The sequence below is a fragment of the Balaenoptera borealis genome (assembly GCF_965194805.1).
Source record: "Balaenoptera borealis genome assembly, chromosome: 4".
Classification (NCBI taxonomy): domain Eukaryota; kingdom Metazoa; phylum Chordata; class Mammalia; order Artiodactyla; family Balaenopteridae; genus Balaenoptera; species Balaenoptera borealis.
Window position 1 is genome coordinate 98,406,372 of NC_138861.1, and position 21,425 is coordinate 98,427,796.

Below are 21,425 nucleotides of genomic sequence, written 5' to 3' on the forward strand. Positions count from 1 at the left end.
GAGGCGTCCAAGATGAATTAAGGTGGTGGCTTTCAAACTTTTTTTTGAAGGTGGTCCACAATAAGAACTCTAGTTAATAGCATGAGCAGTACATACATAAGCATATATAATACACATATACATACATACATACACACATAATATATACATATATATATATAAAACACAAAACTGAAATAAGAATTTTACTAACGATACAGATTCTTGCTATGTTCAGTGTACTCTGATATTCTGTGTTCTGCTCTATAAAAAACAAAATCACTGCTGGTTACAAACCACTGAAATAATTTCACAACCCTCCAATGGGTCATAACCCGTATTTTGAAAACCACTGAGTTGAGATAAGGTCTCTGATCTTGAGGAGCTCCTGGCCTGGGTCTTAAACAGATAAGTCATGAAAGAATGGGGTACATGCTTTAATGAAGATGTGAGCACTGTGTCTGGCAGTGCCGAGGTGCGGTCCTCTGCATCGGTACATGTACGAGGGTGCGGTAGGCTGTTAGGGAGGCTGCCGTGAAGGGATGACCTTGGATCTGGCTCTTGGAGGTTGAGTAGGAGCCTTCTAAACAGAAGAAAAGGAGAGGAGGCTTCCAGGCCACAGGTGCAGCACTGGTAGACTTGGGGTCCTTTGGGAACTCAGGGGAGATGAATGTCATTTTCTGGGGATAGCACATAGCGGCGGGGAAGGGAAGAGGATGAAGGCCTGGTCTCTGGGAAATCCTGACACTTAAGAAGCTCTGCAGAGGAGAAGATGACACAAAAAGAAGCTAGAGGGAAGCAGTCAGAGCTGGCGTGTCCTTGAATTACTAGTAACACCCTTCCTTTGAGAATCCAAAGCAGATGATCTGTGTACAAGCAAGCCACCTGTTGCTATCAATGGGAGAAGGAAATCCACATGAACGTAGCCTCATGGGTACCCATGGGTGTTTGATGACAATTGTTGTTCATTCTGTTTTCTTGCCCTCTTGTAGATTTTCAATCCCCTACTTGAGAAGCAACTTGCTGAACATATCAAGTTATATTATGAAAGATGTGCAGAGGTTCAAGAAATAGTATCTGTGTACACATCCACGGTACAGCAGGGGGACAGGAGACAAGAAGCATGTAAGTATTGAACTTCAGGAGAGCGATTTTTAGCTCCAGGCATTTGTAGCAACACGCTTGGCTTCTTTCATAAGGGGGTTGAAATAGAACATATGTGACTTGACCAATGGGGGCAAGTATGACCTCCCCAGATGGATGCAAATGATAGTGTGCCTTCCACCTAGATCCCACCAAGACCAACAGCCAGCAAGAACCCAAACCTGCCTCATAGCTTCAACTAGCTGTAATTTAGTTTAAGAATATAAATGAGAGTGTTTTGAGCCTCAAATTACATTATTCCCATCCATAATGGGATCTTAGGCCAGTCTAAGAAAATAAAAATGAATTGGAAAATAAATTAATCATTAGAAATGTTTCCCCGTCAGTGCACTTTTGTCTTGGACCATTAATATCTGAATATTAGCCTTCAGAAATGTTGAACAATGGCTTTGTTGTTTGGGGCTGGGTTTTATTTTTTAAATCTTTGAAATTGACTCATTCTGGAAGACATCGGTAACTTTTCAACAGAAGGAATGAATTTCAAATAGACTGCTTCCGTGCCTGCCCATATTTGCAGACATCCTTTCATTCATACAGAGTGTGTATCTGTTATAAAACTCATCCCGTCTTGTCTTCCAATGTTCCAGCACTTACAAATTTCTCTGGCTATAGCTCTTCTTGCATGATACGGTGGCACTAGAGTTAGTCACATATGTTCTTTCTGGAAGAGAAATTCCTGTGGGGCCTTTGCCATCAGCAAAAGTAAATTGAGTATTTCAGTCCTGCCTAAATAATCTCAACATCTCCAGAGCCGAGCTTCCCATTTCAGGCCATGGAGGAATGGATACATGTTGAACATACCCCATTCTGATAGGGTTCACATAAAATGGTCATAGGAAGTGATTAGAGACGGTGATAGGTAAGTGTAGAAAGGCAGCACTTCTGCAATTTAATTTAAGAATAGGCTATACTAGTCTCCCAGCTGCTGCTCTCACCGCTGAATCATCCAGAAAATATGATGCTGTCAGAAGAAGGGAAGATATATAGGAATAGTAATACCCCAAACAGGAAAGAAACTGATTTTGATAGCTGATGTAATTTCAGGAGAGATACCCAGAGTCAGAAGGCCGGTCTTGCATGCTGATCTGTTTGGTGGCATTGGGAAGATTCTCCTAACATCTTCTACTGCCTTGCCTCCCTGGGGGTCCCTGTGCTTTGCTCCTCAACTCACACTGCCAACAAAATGGCCTAGATATTGTCCTCCTGGGGACCAGTCGGAGGCCAGCTGCTCATTCTGTGGAATTATTCAACAGCTATCAGCAACTTTGGCACATTTCCCTTGGACTTGGCTTTGAATTTGTGACCTCGAGGCAGAGGCATCGTAGCCAATTTCAAATCCCTGATGCACCCAAACCAACATCCAGTAACGCTAAGTCTGACCTCTTATTTCTAGTTCCCCGTGGAGGAAGGGAGTTAGAGAGGCAAGGCTTCCCTCTAATAGTATCCTGTACTTCCCTTTCCTGTAGGCGACCTCCGGAATTCCTACCTGGACCTGAAGCTCAGGTACGGGCGGCCCTCGATGTGCAGAGCCCTCCTCTGGGAGAAGGAGCTGAAAGCCAAGCACCGAAGCTTGTTCCAGGCCTTGCTGGAGATGGGTTTGGTGACAGGTAATTGAGTCTGTGCCTAGCTCGCCTTTGGATGCTGGTTAGGAAGGTCCCTGTTTTTCTCCTTTCCCTCACCCTCTTTAGTGATTTATGCCTTGAAGTTATTTTTAACCCTAGTGTTCTAGCTTAATTTCAAATTTAAATTCTGCCCTTAATGTGTCCACCACTCAGTGTATCTGTGCACATTTTCAACCCTAAATACAAAAACTTAAATTTAGGAATCACTTGAGCAATTCTTTATTTAAAGCCAAGGCCACAAACAAGCAGCTGACAGCCAGAGCTGGCCCCCAAATGTGGTTGCTTTGGCATACACATTGTTGTCAATTTAAAAAAAATTAGTTACAGGGATCTAAAAACTTCTATGAAAATGCAAATTTCTAGCTTTTCTCAGAAGATCCAAAGATCTGGCGACGCCGGGCCTCCGTTCCTGAGTGGCAGCAATTCCAGAGGTGTGTGGATGGGACAGGCAGTCTCTGTCCATCCACAGCCCTTCCTGCCTCTGGTTGAGCACCTCCTGCCGACTTCAGTCATGGATCTTACCTGCCCGGGCCCTCGGGCCCTTGAACTTGAGACCTTTGATTTGAAGTACATTTTTTTTTTTTTTTAGAGGTTTTTTTTTTTTTTTTAAACTTTGGGTTTATTTATTTATTTATTTTTGGCTGTGTTGGGTCTTCGTTTCTGTGCGAGGGCTTTCTCTAATTGCGGCAAGTGGGGGCCACTCTTCATCGCGGTGCGCGGGCCTCTCTTGTTGCGGAGCACAGGCTCCAGACGCGCAGGCTCAGTAATTGTGGCTCACGGGCCCAGTTGCTCCGCGGCATGTGGGGTCTTCCCGGACCAGGGCTCGAACCCGTGTGCCCTGCATTGGCAGGCAGATTCTCAACCACTGCGCCACCAGGGAAGCCCTGAAGTACATTTTAAGCAGCATCTCAGGAATCTGTGTATGTTTTGCAAATGTGTCCAGCTTAAGTCCATTGTGATTTAGGTTTGCATAGTAATTAAGTACATACTGTAAGACTACAAGGAATCTTGAAACGATGTCTGTTAGGAAGAGGAGAGAAGCTGGAGGTGTTCAGCCTGGGGAAGGAGGGTAATGAGAACTATCTTAGCGGTCAGCAGCAGCCCATGGTATTCCTGGGCATATGACCAAACGCTTGGGTCAAGGCAATGCAGAAACTGACTGCTGCTGCATATAAGAACTTCCTAAAAATGACAGTGTCCAGTGGAATAGACTCTCTTTGCAGATAGTGATTCACCCTCACCCCATCTTGAAAGAATTCAAACCATACAAGATATTTCATCTTTGGTTCATTTGATATTTGCTGAGTGACTGCTCAGTTACTTGGCTAGACTTCAGAGGTAAGTAAAATAGTACAAGGTCTCTGCCCTTGAGGGACCGACTTGAAAGCAAAGAAAAATGGTAATGTATTTTTAAAAATAAAAGCTATGGGAGTAATTGGCAAAGGCACAAAGAAGGGAGTGGTCAGTTCTACTTGGAAGTCTGGAGTGCTCCAGGAAGGCTTCCTGGAGGAGGTGACACTGGGATTGATTCTTGAAGGGTCAATTGATGTTTGCCAGATAAGCAAGGTGGGAGTAGGTATTGCAGGCAGAGTACAGGCAGAGACATGGGAACAGCATGCCATTTTTAACGATGTGCAAGGAATTTGGGAAGCAGGAGAAGGCCTGGAGAGTGATTATTCTTTTTTTAAAATTATTTGTTTATTGAAGTAAAATTGATCTACAATGTTGTGTTAGTTTCAGGTATATAACACAGTGATTCAGTTATATATATATTTTTTTTTTCTTTTTTTTCAGATTCTTTTCTGTTATAGGTTATTACAAGATATTGAATATAGTTCCCTGTGCTATATAGTAGGCCCTTGTTGGTTATCTATTTTACTTGCAGTAGTGTGTATATGTTAATCCCAAACTCCTAATTTATCCCACCCCCCTTCCTTTCCCCTTTGGTAACCATAAGTTTATTTGCTATGTCTGTGGGTCTATTTCTGTTTTGTAAATAAGTTCATTTGTATTTTTTTTAAAAATTCCACATATAAGTGATATCATATATTTGTCTTTCTCTGTCTGGCTTACTTCACTTAGTATGATAATCTCTAGGTCCATCCATGTTGCTGCAAATGGCATTATTTTGTTCTTTTTTTATGGCTGAGTAGTATTCCAGTGTATATAGATACCACATCTTCTTTATCCATTCATCTGTCGATGGACATTTAGGTTGCTTTCATGTTTTGGCTATTGTAAATAGTGCTGCAGTGAACATTGGGGTGCATGTATCTTTTTGAATTATGGTTTTCTCCAGATATATGCCCAGGAGTGGGGTTGCAGGACCATATGGTAGTTCTATTTTTAGTTTTTAAGGACCCTCCATACTGTTCTCGTAGTGGCTGCACCAATTTACATTCCCACCAACAACATGGGAGGGCTCCTTACTAGAGCTCAGACTCCATCCTGACAAGTTTGGGCTTTACCTTGTAGGTGACGGGGACCTGTTGAAGGGTTTCAAGCAGGGGCTAGAGGCATGATCAGATCTGGGTTTTTGAGGTCACTCTTGTCAGCAGTGGGAGACTGAGGGAGGTAAACTAGAGTGCTGTGGAGCTGGAAGCAGGGGGGCCACTGCATGGCCCAGGGCGGAGAGGATCGGGGCCTGAATGGGACAGAGTGATGTAGACGGAGCCAAAGGATATAAGGGGTTGGCTCTGAGGGACTTCGTCACTGCCTGGATCCGGGAAAGGGAGGCCATGTGGAGTCAGGTGTCAGCATAGCCTCTGCAGCCAAGTGACCTGATTCTGATATTAACTTAGCACTTACTAGCTGTGTGATCTTGGGCAAGCCACTTCATTTCGCTGAGCCTCAGTTTCCTCATCTGCAAAACGGGGATGACAATAGTCCCTCTCTTCTAGTGTTGGGTTAAAGAATTGACACTTAGAAGAGTATGGGCACTTAGTAAACTCTATGTAAACAGCGTTTCTCAATCTCGGCACTTACTGACATTTTAGATAATTCGTTGTTGTGAAGGGTCTGTCCTGTGTATTGTAGGATGTTTAGCTGCATTTCTGGTCTCTACCCACTAGATACCAGCAGCACTCCGTCCCCTCCCATAAACCTCCACCCAAGGGTGACAACTAAAAATGTCTCCAGATATTGCCAAGTGTCCCCAGGGAGGTCACATCGTCCCCGGTGGAGAATCACTGCTGTGTAAGTGTTACACTATTAACTACCAGGCAGCGACAATTGCTGGGTTTTCGTGGGTCTTCTGGGAGGTGGTGGAACTGCCCCCTGAGACAGGTGAACGGAAGAGGGTGATGCGTGTTGGAAAGTGTAGGCTAAACGGGCGAAGACCACATCACCTCAAAACTGGCTTTATGAGGTTCCAGATATATTTAAGTATAGTTTTACTGATTAGGAACAGGAGTGAATCATTTTCACAAAACATTCTTTTTCAAGCAAATACTCTCAATAAAGAATGTTTTTGTGTCATTTTTACTGCTCAGAAGTTTCTTTTAAAGAATGCAGAATGATTTTATTCTCTGTGGAGCTAATTAACACAGATCATGAACCCCCAAACCTTGAGACTTGATGGGCCGCAGTGCTGGGGAGTTGTCACACTGCAGCATAGACACACGTCCAGCTGCCCTCGGTCAGGCTTCCGGGGCCCCCTGCCTGGGGGGAGAGGGGGCACAAAGCCGGATTTGCCACTTTAGGGCCCACTGCTGGTGCCCAAGCAGCCAGTCAGGTCCTTCTGGTGCCAAGTCTGCTTAGATCAGCGCCAGGGAGCATACCCGGAGGGGCCCCTATCTCCCTGGGCATGTAGCCACTTGCATCCCGCCTCTCCCTGCCGTTTCCTGGCGCCCAGAAGCAGGTGGGGAGGGAGGGTGGGCAGGGTAGGCAAATCTCCAGAACCAACCTCAGGCTCCCATTCTGCCTTCACCCCCAATTTTTCTAGTTTACGTTGTCCCATCCATAGGGACTGGGAGCCTCCTGCAGGGCAGGGCTTACACTCATTAAAATTCATCTGTACCTGGCACACAGCCCTTGCTGGGGGCCACCATAGTTAACTAGATAATCTCTGTGGTTAACCCTGGAGAGAGATTCGTGTCAGACATTGTGCCCAGTTTCTAACAATCCTGAGAGAAGTGCAGAAGATTTGATTTTGTAAATTGAGGGAAAAAAAAAAAATTACATTATTTACATATCTTTACTCTGGTCTCCTATAAAAAGAAGAGTAGTCAGACTGGTGTGACTATGTATCTATTCCTGGTTCCTCACATAACTTTTGATCCAAGTTTATCCTGCTGTGAGTGTCTAGCTGGCTTTGGAGTGCTTTGGACAACTCTAGTCAATAGGAACTATGTTTGCATCATGTTTTCTGCTGCTGGCCTGAGCTGTTTGGTCCTGTTGACCAGTAGACTTTACTAGAATATCCTCATCATGTTACATTTCTTGTATGTGAGATAAGCTACAAGAACAGACTCAAGGATCAGATGTTGGCTGCTTAGAATTCTTGCTGTAGGGACCGAGTAGGTGCAGTCACAGAGATGAGGAATGAAACCGTGTGAGTAACTTAAGTCACTCGTATCACAACCTTCCATTCATTCATTCACTAGACAAGTATTGACCAAGTGGCCCAGGATAGGACAAAGATGGGGCCATGTTTTGAATGAGAGTGACTTAGGTTAAATGCAAAGAAAAACGTCAGCTCCCATAGCTCCCACAAAGGGAATCAATTGGTGGAATCACTTTTTTCCTGGCATTAAAAAATATATATATGACAGCATGAGACGACGGCCTGTCATTTCTGGTTCTTTGCGACACTCACCCTTTTCTTGGCAGCCTCTCCTCACATATACAGCCAACTCTACTGCCAGGCTGCTGCACGTGCACGCTTCAGACGGCAGCGTTTTCCCCCCGACACTGTGCGGTTTTAGATGGATCGCCTGCTCTCCCGCTGAGCCAACGACGTACTTCAAGGGAGCCATGAGAACGGTGCAGGGAGTGCGGAGCCGGGAGCTCACAACCAGTAGGGGTGCCCTCTGCGTTCTGCCCAGTGAGGTCAGGAGCGGTCACCACCTTCTAGCTGTTCCCAAAAGACTGAGCTCTGTTTTTCTACTGCACAAGAGAATCCCCAAATATTTACACCCTCCCTCTTTAAGGACTGTAATTTTTAAAAAATTGTGTGGTAACATGCACATAATTTAAGACTCTCCATCATCACCATTTTTAAGCGTACCCTTCAGTAGCGTTAAGTACGTTCACATTGTTGCACAACAGATTCTAGAACTTTCTTATCTTGCAAAACTGAAACTCTGTACTCATTAAACCACAACTCCCCACCCTGCCCCCACCCTTAGTCCCTAGTGACCACCATTCTACTTTCTGTGTCTATGAACTTGACTCTTCTAGATACCTGATATGAGTGCAATCATACAGTATTTGTCTTGCATGACCGGCTTATCTCGTTTAGCATAAGGTCCTCAAGGTTCATCCATGTTATAGCATCTGTCAGAATCTCCTTCCTCTTTAAGGCTGAATAATATTCCATTGTGTGTCTATACCACATTTTTGTTTATTCATTCATCTGTTGATGGACACTTGGGTTGCTTCCCCCTCTTGGCTATTATGAACAGTGCTGCTTTGAATGTGGTGTACAAGTATCTCTTCAGGACTCGGCTTTCAGTTCTTTTGGCTGTATACTCGGAGGTGGGCTTGCTGGATCATACAATAATTCTATGTTTAATCTTTTGAGGAACCATTATCCTGTTTTCCATAGGGGCTGCACCGTCTTACATTCCCGTCAACAGCGTGCAAGTGTTCCAATTTCTCCACATTCTCACCAACACTTGTGATTTTCTGGGTTTTTGATAATAGCCACCCTTATGGGTATGAAGGGTAATTTATGTTTGTAAGTTATATACTGGGGAAAGTCTGGTTTCATAGGAATGAAGAATGTAATGCTCTCATAAAGTGACAGTGTCTACGAAAGAGCTTCACAGACAGAAAGGTACCCTATGGATATGAGAGACAGAGTCACCCGGATAGGGCTCGTCTCATCTGCCTTGACTTACAGCGCTTTGATCCTATGGGCGTCTCCATTACTCGCTTGATTGCAAGCTTGTTGAGGGTAATGCGAGAGGTGTAAGTATCCCACTATGCTTCCTATTCCTTCACAGTGTCTGCAACGGTGCTGGGCATACGTTAGGTGCTTAGTTATCAATCCTTCTTCCATATGACCCTATACAGTGCATTTATGCCCCACTCCCCTCAAAGAACACCCCTCAGCCACCCATGCTCTTCAACTTGCCTGCCTTGTAAGCAGCCTTCAAGTCCCAACTCAAACACTGCCTGCTCACATCGTCTTTCCTGTCCCCCCAGGCAGTCAGCTCCATCTCCCCTGCCCTCCTTGCCATTTTGTAGGTGTCCCCTTATCAGTACCTATCTTACCACATTACAATATTGATTTGTCTGTCTGATTCCACAGTGGAGCTCAGACGTCTTCAAAGACAGCAACAGAATCTAGGTTTCCTTTGAAGACCCTCAATAAGTATTTGTTGAGCCACTGAACGCACTCCAGATGAATAAGTGATCTCATTGTAAATACTAAAAACATCTTTTTGGGTCTGTGAATCAGTGAAGGAACAAGGAGTTTAACTTCCAGGAGATACAAATTCAAGGTCTACGCTAGCTAAGCCATAACACCAATCCAGACCGATGGAGTCTGTGGGCTTATTTGCCTTTTCTCCACATTCTTCTCACTTTTCTCACGCTTCCTTAACCTGCTTCTCCCTCAGAACCTGCTGTCCTGGCTCTGAAAACACCTTTGCAAATATAGTCCTGTTTGCCAGGTCAGCCAGGATGCTGTCTCTCAACTCTCCCCTGACAGCAAAAGTAGGCCAGGATCCTTCTTCGTCTATGCACGCCCATTGCAAAAGAATTCCCGAAACACAGCCCCCAGGGTTCTTGCTTTCATATATCTGTAACCTCGTTGCTGAGGTATTCAGGTGCCCAGATATGAAACAGCCCTAAGGTGCATGCAAACCCAACTTGGCACCCCTGTATTGAGAACCTCCAAGCATGGTGCTGGGCCCTGGGACGACCGTAATGAAAAGCGTAGACTGGCCCACACACGAGTCTTTGCCATGTGCCAGGGGATGTGGAGGAAGGAGGCTTCTTACACGGTGACAGCTGATGTGCTAACCTGGTATAAAATGCAGCTGTCCCCACTGGTGGTTCTCACTCTGAAGCATCACAGGACTTGTTCTTCAATTTCCAGAGTCAGCATGCCTTTGAATTAAAGAGAGCAGTGCTGGGCTTCCCTGGTGGTGCAGTGGTTAAGAATCCATCTGCCAATGCAGGGGACATGGGTTCGAGCCCTGGTCTGTGAAGATCCCACATGCCGCGGAGCAACTAAGCCCGTGCGCCACAACTCCTGAGCCCACATGCCACAACTACAGAAGCCCATGCACCTAGAGTCCCTGCTCCACAACAAGAGAAGCCACTGCAGTGAGAAGCCCACGCACCTCAACGAAGAGTAGCCCCTGCTCGCCGCAACTAGAGAAAGCCCATGCACAACAACGAAGACCCAGCCAAAACGCAGCCAAAAATAAATAAATAAGATAAATAAATTTATAAAAATAAATAAGTAAATAAGTAAAGACAGCAGTGCTCTTGGGGCACCCAGCTGCAGCGCACACAGATGTGGCAGCCAACCCTTCGTGCCTCCGGCATTCCGGAGCCACGGCTCTGCCTCCTGATTGCCTCGAGTGGCCCAGGAATGCTCCTGTGGTGCTCTGTCCTGAAGTTCACCGCTGTCCAGGCTCTGGGGGGCATCCGACACAAGACCCCATGTTCAAGACTTCAGGGGGACCATTCTGCTTGGTCAACCTCTGTGTTGTTTCCTGGGGAAACTCCAATTCTTTAGGAAAATGGCTCTTGTCAGAGCATAGAAATTGCTTTATTTGCATTGGGGCTTTTTCTAATGCTAGGCTGGTAGTATTTTAGTATGCATGCCTTTTCATCCTTTAAGAGGTATGCTGGCTCTTTCTTTGTACTCTCCTCTCACACTTTTCTTGACAAAATGGAACCCTTTGAATTCAAAAACCCTCTGAATGGGGCTCTGGCATCAGGGAAGAGAAGTGGTGAGGACCGGCTGGTAAGAGGCGGCAGGAATGGCAGAGCTAGGTGGGGCTCCAGGCCAGAGAGCTGGTATGGTAGGAAGGAGAAAGGAAGGACACGATGGCCCAAGTGCAGGGGGGACTCGAAGGCAGGGAGGCCCAGGTAAGCGTGACAGGTGAGTGGACCAGCACGCCCTCCAGACATTTGCCCTGAGTCCAGAACTGTTTACTTCCTTTCTTCCTTTCATGCTGGACTGGGCACCTCTGAGCCCATGGTAGCTGATGACTGTGGCTACAGAAAGTCCGAGGTCTGCCAGCAGATGGTTCTCGGGAGGAAGCCACGTCTGAGGCTGGGCTCCCCTCCCAGGGCTGACACCGTCTGCATTGTTCCTTCAGGGCCACAGCCTGACTCCTGCCCCAGGCTTCAGATAGCAGAGCACAGGGGACGACGTTCCTCTACACAATATGCAGACAGGTGCTGGCTGCACTGTCGTCCCTCTAGCTTGTTTCTAACTCTTCTGATTTTTGCCAACAATTGCAATGTTTATTTGGAGACTAAAACGCAGAGCATGGAAATGGTAGAAACACAATGGGGTTATTTAGTAACGCCAGGATCCTGTGTCCTTTAAGAGCTATGTTCACTGTTGTTCATTAAAGGACCTTTATCTTATTTTTTTTAATTTAAGAAAGCATCTTTATAGTTTTTTTAAAAAATCCACAGAGAGAGAGAGAAAGAGGGAAAGGGAAGGAGGGAGGTTTTACATGTATAAAACCAGACAATCTGCACAGGACAGAAAAGTACAAGTAGTTTACTTTTGAGAGAGAAATAAGCCACTTCTTTGAGTCTCGGGAACCCAGTGGAGCTCATCAAATGAGAATGCAAATGAAGGATGTGCTATGTTTTTCTAAATCAGTAAACTTGGTGAAGATCTTTCCTTTTCTGGGTATATGGTATTTTCTCCTTTCACATTTTTTTCCCTTTTCAAACTTCTTCCCTGGAGGCATTACACCTTTTGGAAGCTTGAAACTAAAAATGACTTTCCTGTTGTTGTCTCGTTCCCCTCATAAGGAATAAGTCTGCCTTTCTTCTCCCAAATTCTCCATCAGAGGCAGCTCTGGTTCCTTCAGTAGGTGACTACCTTCTCATTTTCTGCTTTTTGCCTCTTTTAATGTTGAGCGTGGGCTTCCCTGGTGGCGCAGCGGTTGAGAATCCGCCTGCCAATGCAGGGGACACAGGTTCGAGCCCTGGTCCGGGAAGATCCCACATGCGGCGGAGCAACTAAGCCTGTGTGCCACAACTACTGAGGCTGCGTGCCACAACTACTGAAGCCTGTGCGCCTAGAGCCCGTGCTCCGCAACAAAAGAAGCCACCACAATGAGAAGCTCGCACACCACAACAAAGAGTAGCCACCGCTCGCTGCAACTAGAGAAAGCCCGCGCTCAGCAACGAAAGCCCAGTGCAGCCAAAAAATTTAAAAAAACAAAAAAAACCCCAATGATGAGCGCACAAATGGTGACCTTGTGGTATTGCTGGAAAAAGGAAAAAAGAGCAAAGTAAACAATGCTGTGCTACTCAGGGAGATTAAGAGTTCATTAATGCTGGTGGTGCCTTTGTTTCCTTAGCTTTTGGTGTAGGAAGAAAGAAAAATGGGAAAATGGCTCCTACTTCTATTTTGTTTGTTTGTTTTTCATTACTCCATTAATCTCCATAAATAAGGCATGTTTTTTAGTTATAGATCTACTAGAAAAAATGCATATGCTAAACCAGTTGGGTGAAATTAACAGTTTCATTAAATGGATTTTTAAATTGCCAGTTTTATATCACCAGTGACATCAGAGCTTTGATTTTGTGCCACATTTGGAATACAAACTTTAAAGAATGTGCAAAACGAGCGGTTTTCCTTTAGAAGTATTATGATTTTATTATTATACTCACTAGTGCAGAAAATTGTCTAGATTCTTTTGCAGAGAAAATACAGATTGGTAATGTCTTGGGGGGGGAGTTAAGAATTTTAATAGGTAAAAGAAATAATGAAGGTTTTTCAACCTGCCTCCGTTTCAGTCTGCAAAGTTTTTTTGTGTGTTTGCTAAGGATTTGAACTTTGTGAAGGATCCCCCTCCTGACCCTTATTCTCCTGCAATCCCAGTTACCTGGGCAATCCCAGTAATGATTTCTGGGATTCTGTGCCAGAGGTCAGCAGGGCAAGTGTTTCATTTGGACCTCCATTTGGCTTGGAGTCTCTTTTCTCCTCTGAGCCCCCAAAGCCCATGTCTGTGGGTACTCAGGCAAAACTCATCATATTAGTTATTTTTTTAAATGCCTATTTTATTTTATTTTTTGTGTGAAATGGCTCTTTTTTTTAAATTAATTTTTATTGGAGTATAGTTGCTTTACAGTGTTGTGTTAGCTTCTACTGCACAGCAAGATGAATCTGGCAGAACAGGTAAGGCTGGAATGAATCGTTAACAAATTGTTAATGTTGCTTTGCTCAGAGTGTGCACAGAGGGGCATCAGAGATGAGTAAGTATTTAAAAGTAAATATATGAATAAGTAGGAGTAGGATTTACTCTGCAACTCCATCTGAGTACTGCAGTACACACCAAATCTAGCGGAGAGGGTTCTTATCCTGTCTAATGGTTGGGTAGGATGGACTTTTTCTCTCAGCTATGCAAAGGGAGAATCCAAAAGGAGATCCCCGGACTCCTGGTGGAAAAGAGGGTTATTAATCAGATACATCCCAACAGATGAGCAGAGGGAAACGCTCGAGGATGTTCATTGCTGTGTTGCTGGTTATAGCAAAACCAATGGAAGCAACCCAAGAGTCTAAAAATAGAGAACCGGTTGGAAAAACGGCACTGCTATAGAATGCAATACTATTGAAACTTTAGGAAGAATGAGCTTCTGACTGCTGTGGACAGGTATTCGTGGTGTGTGGTTAATTTAAAAAAGAAAGTTGACAGATAAACAACAACGATTTACTGTCTAGCATAGGGAACTATACTCAACATCTTGTAATAACCTATAAAGGAAAAGAATCTGAAAAAGAATATGTATATATGAGTCATTTTGCTCTACACCTGAAACTAACACAATATTGTAAATCAAATATAGTTTGATAAAAAGTTACACTCATAAGGGAAAAAAAGTTGAGAGTCCAAACCTATAGGGGCTTTTTGGAAGGAAAATGTATATGTATATAGGCAGATAGAGGTGTAATGAATTATTGTCTATGCCAAGGAAAAGTCTGGTAGTATATACAGCAAGCTTTCAACAGTTTATCTCCACCATTAAAGAAGGTTTGGGAGAGAGAGGACTTCTGTTTTTGTTTTATACAAATCTGTATTATTTGATTTTTTTTTTTTTTTTACAACAAGCAGCTATTTCTTTAGGGATTAAAAACAAAACAGAAAGAGGAGCAAACTCCATGTGTTTAGTTAAGGTGTTGTTTTTAGCACCTACCTCTTGGGATGGAAAGTAAGTAAAAGCAAATCCAAGCTGCTGCCTCTCAGAAACCTGGAGAGGGCGGAGGTGAGGGGTTCCAGGAGCCAGGAGATGGGACTGCCTTAGCGCTGGGTGAGGGGGTAGGTGGGCTCCTTTTCCACAGCTCAGCAAGTGAAGGCATGTGCCCCCCTACCAGGGGCAGCCAGCCCGCCTGTGTGCCCAAAGGGATAGGCATTAGCTCATAATCAATGGTTTGGGTTTCACAGTTTCATCCGTGGATCCCACTGCCTTCTGTGTTGATGTCTTGGAAGAGGCATCAACCTCTGCCGAGGAATTGCCCTTAAATCCAATCTCAAATCCTCTCATTGAGAGTTTTCCCGCATTGGAAACTCATCTCTGTTCATTCCTTGATGGAGCGCTGATAGAGTGAGTCTCTTGTTGCCTCCTGGAAGTTGTTAGTGACATTTTAATTTGGGATGGAATGAAGAAAATCAAAGAATAATGTTGGGTATAATTCTTAGGGGGAGAAAATTTCCGTTTTAAATAAATTGACCACATCTCTTTAAATGGAAATTGTACCTATGCAATCCTATATAGCCGTTTGTAACATAGCATCTAGTAGATGCACAGAATAGAATTGTAAACGTTCATTGGCTGAATTAATAAAACGAGAGAGGAATAATGTAGACGGACTTTAAAAGACTGTAACAGATTATAGGGCCATATAACTTGCCCATCTGGACTTAAGAGTTTAACAATTTATGGGGGGATTAGGTAAAAGGAAATATCATAGCTTAAAGCAGTCGCGTAAAGAGGTCTCTACTATGGTGGCAAGGTTACCTATAAAGACAACTGGTTGCCCATTAATCAGGAGGCAGGGGGAGCAGGGTGAGTAGGAGTCTTGCTTCTGTGACCTGCCAAGCTGGATTCTAAGCTTGTCTCAGCCATTTGCCAGCTTTGGTGACTTTGGACAAGTTAGTCGACTTCTCCAGGCTTCGGTCTCCTCATCTGAAAAATGAGGACGTTAATAATAATACTTACCTCTTAAAATTTGTTTGGATTACATGACATAATTTGCATAAGACACTCAACCCAGTATTTGGCATTTTATAGGCCCTCAATAAAAGTTGACTCATTCTTTTTATTGTATTTAGAAACCCACAAGGAAAACCGGAAGCAAAAGATGATAAGAAAGCATCTCAAAATAAGGTTCTTGTGCTCAACTTTTTACAGCAGCACCTAGGAACTATTTCTGAGATAAAACACACCCCCCTTCAGAGTCTTAGAGGGAAAAAAAAAATCTCTCTGGCAGTTTCGGTGGTCCTGACTTGGTGGTGAGTTACACTGAGTAAATTACTCTCTTGAGGCGCTCTCTCAGCTATAGAAGGCACATCCTTTTCTCCAGGATACTAGGCTGTCATTTAGTGCCAAAGGAAAAGCTGTTTATAGAATGACATCCTGGCATCCCCAACGGGTTTGATTTACCTCCCCGGAAGCTGGTATATATCAAGTCACTGAAGGACCAACCGTATTAATAACTCAGGTGATTTAGTTGGCTGTTCCCACTTATTTTGTCGACCCCATGGTAGTTAATTGTGTGTTCTGTGAATTGTGTTATTTACAGTGCCGAGGAACCAAAGTGAATCCATATTAGAAATTGGTGGGCGGATGTTTGAGAAGGCTGTAAAGAGACTTTCCACTGTTGATGGTCTTCACCAAATTAGCTCTGTCGTCCCCTTTCTGATGGATGCCAGCTGCTGTGGATACCATAAAGCATCCTACTACCTCGCAGTCTTTTATGAAACTGGATTAAATGTACCTCGGGATCAGCTGCAGGTAGAGTATTTCGCGGGCTCCAGGAACATCAGTTACCTGCCTTATATTTGCAAAGTAAGGCTCTCATGCCCCGGGTGGAACTGGACATGTTCATTTTCCCTGGAGTCCTTTAAAAACTTTACACTCAAGAAAAACAGCCTAAGGCTGTGTTAAATACAGGATCTCCCGCTGTCAGTGAGTGAAAAAGGGCACTTTATCCATTTCTAGGCACAGCATGGGGATATGATTGGTATACTGACTGAGGAATAGTTTGAGCAAGGCTTACCAGAATCCCAGTCATTCAAGAACAGTTGCCTCTTACCCAGTTCTTGTAACTATTCTGGCTGTGGGTCCAGCATCCCATATGACTTTTTAGCTAAGTGAAATCATCTGGACCTCTAAGCAAAGTATTGTCACATCCAGCCTCCTGTCATTAAAATAAATGTCATACTAGACGGTTTTGTGGTATTGAATCCAAATTTATTATGCAACTTGCCTAACATTTGGAATCGCATTTTTATAAGTGCTGCTAAATGGTCCCTGATCACTTTTAGTTTTTGTTTGGGCACATGGGATCGTTCATCCTGGATTTGAAGAGACTCAGACTGTTTAGACCTTCCCAGGTGGCTCTGTGTTCCTTTCACTTGACTTCTTTGTGTGTGTCTCTGGCTGTAGAAGCTCATGATTGATGGCATGCTTTCCCAAGTCCCTGAGGCAGTCCCCACCAAGGTGGAATAGGGTAGAAGATTCTAGCCCCATCTCTGTCACAAAATGGCTGGTTGCCCAAGGACATATGACTTAACTTTCTGAGCCTCTATTTCCTCAACTCTGAAATGAGATGGTTGGACCAGTCAATCTCTAAAGACCCTTCCCAACACTAACGTTCTGAGAGTGTGAAGTTGGGACGTGGCCAGCTATTCAGATCATCTGACCATAGGTGACGTAGCTGAAGTGGACCAAGATCCTTAGAACAGTTGTCAGATACACAAAGAGATGCTGTGAGATAAGTCAGGGGAGGACTCCCAATCTTCACTGAGAAAAGGACAAAGGAATTTTCAGCTGTTAGACATTGAGAAGGACAGATAGCCATTAGAAAGCTCTTGTGGCTTCTTTTCTAACGTTTTTAAAAAAGGCATGTTAACTTGTTTCTGGAATGACTAAGCTCATATGTAGAGGTGAGGCCAGATGACCTTTCTATGTTTAGGATTTTGTGACCCTTTTCTATGATCTCGTGAACACTGTCCTTTTCTTCTTAACAGGGCATGTTGTATAGTTTGGTTGGAGGCCAGGGCAGTGAGAGGCTGTCTTCGATGAACCTTGGGTACAAACACTACCAGGGTATTGATCACTACGCCCTGGACTGGGAGTTGTCCTACGCCTACTACAGCAACATTGCCACCAAGACACCCCTTGACCAGCACAGGCTCCAAGGAGATCAGGTACGAGACAGAAGTGGGTGGAAACGGTTATGGCCCTGCTGACTAGAGCTTCCTGAACAGTTTTTTATTTTATTTTTTAAAATTATTTGCTTTATTTATTTATTTATGGCTGTGTTGGGTCTTCGTTTCTGTGCGAGGGCTTTCTCTAGTTGCGGCAAGTGGGGGCCACTCTTCATCACAGAGCGCGGGCCTCTCACTATTGCGGCCTCTCTTGTTGCGGAGCACAGGCTCCAGACGCGCAGGCTCAGCAATTGTGGCTCACGGGCCCAGTCGCTCCGCGGCATGTGGGATCTTCCTGGACCAGGGCTCGAACCCGTGTCCCCTGCATTGGCAGGCATAGTCTCAACCACTGCGCCACCAGGGAAGCCCTGAACAGTTTTATTAAGCGTCTGCACCTGTGGCTGGTTTATTCGCTGGCCTTTAGACTACAGGCATAATCCAATGGAGAGAAAAGCTTTCTTGCATTCTCCAATTCATATTTCCTCAGTGTGTTCTCAGGCTGAATGCAAGGACCATCCTACATCTATGCGTGAAAAGTGTGAAAAGCTTTTCATGAGTGAGAGGGCCGGTATGGGGAGGGTAGATAACGGCCCTGGACAGATTTTGATTTTGAAAAAAATGTGTACCAGAAACATAGGCATTTTGTCTTTGTTCCAAAACCATGTGAAAGTGGTGGGGTCTGGAGATGTTTTAGTCAAATTAAGTGAGGGCAGTTAGCCAAGGGCTCCTCAATACGTCACAAGCAAATGAGGTCTACATAACGAAGAAGCTCCATCCCTAGCTGTGTTCCTGCTGCCGGACACCTTGGGCAGAAGCGTCTGCCCATCACATGAGCCTCAGTGCTCACAAGTGATGGACAGCAGGCGATGTTTGAAGACCCTGTCCCATCCTGGATTAAGAACTGGATGAAGGGCACTAACTCCAGCCCCTAATTTTGCAGGTTCCCACGTCTTATTGACTCATTAGGCAAAGAAATCAGTGGTTCACATCTGCCCAAAAAACAACATGTTACATTGGACCAACTGATGGTTTGTTTGGGGGACCATGAATAAAAGGGTGTATAAAGGTGATAGTATAAGAATAAAAAGAAAGCTGCCTTTAGATGATGTAGATTTGCATCCAGCAGGAGTAGATTATGACGTGGTTGGCTTCTTGGCATGTATTTTTCTGTATCTCTTTCTCCAGAATGGTTTTAAGATGTTTTCATGGTCACAGCACTTGAGGTAGTTGAGTTAAGTGCAAGTAGTCTGTACCAGGAGATGGCAATTTTTTTCTGCAAAAGACCAGATAGTAAATATTTTAGGCTCTACTTTTACAGTCACTATTGCAACTACTCAACTCTGCCGAAGACAATATATAAACCAATGGGGTGCCTGGGTTTGTGCAGCCATAGACAGGAGGTTACTGCATGGTCAGATTTGGCCCTGGTTTACGCCATAAACCCTTAATTTTCCCCCTTATGCTTGGTGAGTCTGGACTGATAGCAGGATTGTGGAATCTGAGGCAGAGCAGCTAACTGGGAACCAGACCGTTCACTCTTCCCCGTGCTGCTCCTGTGTCGCACTCAGAAACCCCCAGTGGAGGAAACTTGCGCTTTGACCATTGGGAATGAATGGTTTCTGGAAAAGAAATCTACAGTGGCCACTGTACAGTTACGAAATAAATGACTCAAAGGTACATGTTGTCAGTGAACATGAAACATGAATCAAGCTATAAAATGCCCAAAGCCTGTCTGTATAGACATTCTAATTCTTTTAGAAAATAATGATTTCTTCTGAATAAACTTACACACTCTTATCATTGTCATCTGTATTCTCTCAGCGTATATAGGCTATGTGCAAAATCTGACCTCAGTTTGACAGGAATTTATTTATTAATTGATAAAGTTTTTTTTCTAAGAATTCTTCTGAAAACACATTCATACAAAATCAAGCCACAAAATAATATTGCCATTGTTCTGCTAAGCCTGAATGTGTTAATAAAGCCCTGTATGTATATATTATACTTTTAGGAATTCTAATTCAGCATAATTTAGCAAGGGGAGATGGTATGTTGCTAACAAGCTCCTTTTCTTTTGAAGATTTGGCCCGTGAAGTGTTATGATTATGAAAGAAAATGTTTAATTGGTCAGAACCAGAGAAGATGAATAGAGAAGATCCATCTTGCAGCTGGAAAGTCGTGTGATTAAGAATCATAGATAGGAATTACACAGTTAGAAGAGTTGTATCATAGCTCATTTTAAGAATGTGTAATTAATGGTTTCTTGAGAATTTAAGCAGGTGTCATACATTGATTTAAATGTCCTTTTGTTGAGAGATCTATTAATTCACCAGCAGCACATAACAAATGAGGAGATGTGGAAAGCCAGACCCCTAATTAACAAACCAAGGATCCGTCAGTAACTTCTTTCTTGATTCTTGTTTCATTTTCTCTTTTATGTAACTCGTGGTTCCCATCAACTTCATCTTCTTTATTCATAATCTTGCTTCATGTCACTTCTTTATGATTTAGGGAGACTCTGCTTCAGGTTAAAGAGAAAGAAGATGGTAGGGTTTTTTTTGATTTTTGGTTTGTTTTTGTGGCTTAATCCCAAATGATTCCTTTCATTCTCTTCACACCTCAGAATTTGCTCTTCTGAAAGATTTGGTCCTCAGCCTTCTCTGTCTACACCTTCTAGAGGGCAGGGGGTCTCATCAACATCCCTGGTTTCAACTGCCCTCCACATACTGATGACATGCACATCTTATTCTCAGGCTGAGGTCTTTCTTAAAACCCCCACCTGCAATCGTAACATACCACAAAGGGAACACACCACCTCCTCCTCTCCATTCCCCACAGACACCTCAACCAATGGCACCACTGTCCGTGCCAGCAACGGGGGAGTCACCTTTGATCCCCGCATCACCCTACCAGTTCTAATCCCCAACAGCGTTACATGCAGCTCTCCTTCATCATCTCTCCCCTGAGTGACTCTGACAGCCTCCTGTTCTACTCTGAGTTATGGAATGAATTGACTCCTAAATTCATATGTTGAAGCCCTCACCCCCAGTACCTCAGAATGGGACACTGCATTTGGAGCTAGGACCTTTGAAGAGAGGATTAAGTTAACTGGAGTCATTAGTGGCCCTACTCCAGTATGACTGGTGTTCTTACAAGGAGAGGAGATTGGGACGTAGATGAAACAGGGGGACAGCCATGTGAGGACACAAGCTAAGGAGAGGGGCCTCAGAAGAAACTAAACTTGCCAGCATCTTTTTTTTTTTTTTTTTAATTAATTAATTAATTAATTATTTATTTTTGGCTGTGTTGGGTCTTCGTTTCTGTGCATGGGCTTTCTCAAGTTGTAGCAAGTGGGGGCCACTCTTCATCGCGGTGCGCGGGCCTCTCACTATCGTGGCCTCTCTTGTTGAGGAGCACAAGCTCCAGACGCGCGGGCTCAGTAGTTGTGGCTCACGGGCCTAGTTGCTCCATGGCATGTGGGATCTTCCCAGACCAGGGCTCGAACCCGTGTCCCCTGCATTGGCAGGCAGATTCTCAACCACTGCGCCACCAGGGAAGCCCCTGCCAGCATCTTGATCTTGGACTTCCAGCCTCCAGAAGTGGGAGAAAATTAATTTCTGTGGCTTAAGCCACGCAGTCTGTGGCGTTTTGTTATGGCAGTCCTGGCAAATGAATTCACCTCCTAACTGGCCTTTCTGTTGCCAGTCTTGTCCTTCCCCATTTTCTTCCCACGGAGGCCACAGCGGGCTGTCGACTGGAGGTTCTCAACCTGACTGCACATCAGAATCACGTGGGGACTCAGAGAATACCTCTGTGCAGGCTCCGCCCCACAGTCTTATTGAAGTGACAGAGGGAG

The 21,425-nt window shown here is 44.3% G+C and overlaps 1 protein-coding gene across 1 annotated transcript in view; it reads left to right on the top strand.

Moving 5' to 3' along the window:
• Positions 1-21,425, top strand: part of SEL1L3 (SEL1L family member 3) — a 99,951-nt gene that overhangs the window by 36,949 nt on the left and 41,577 nt on the right. Inside the window, exons 8-11 of the mRNA XM_082389254.1 lie at positions 972-1,104; positions 2,610-2,750; positions 15,940-16,151; positions 17,390-17,569. Coding sequence (XP_082245380.1) covers positions 972-1,104; positions 2,610-2,750; positions 15,940-16,151; positions 17,390-17,569 — 666 coding nt within the window. The remainder of the gene's footprint in view (positions 1-971; positions 1,105-2,609; positions 2,751-15,939; positions 16,152-17,389; positions 17,570-21,425) is intronic.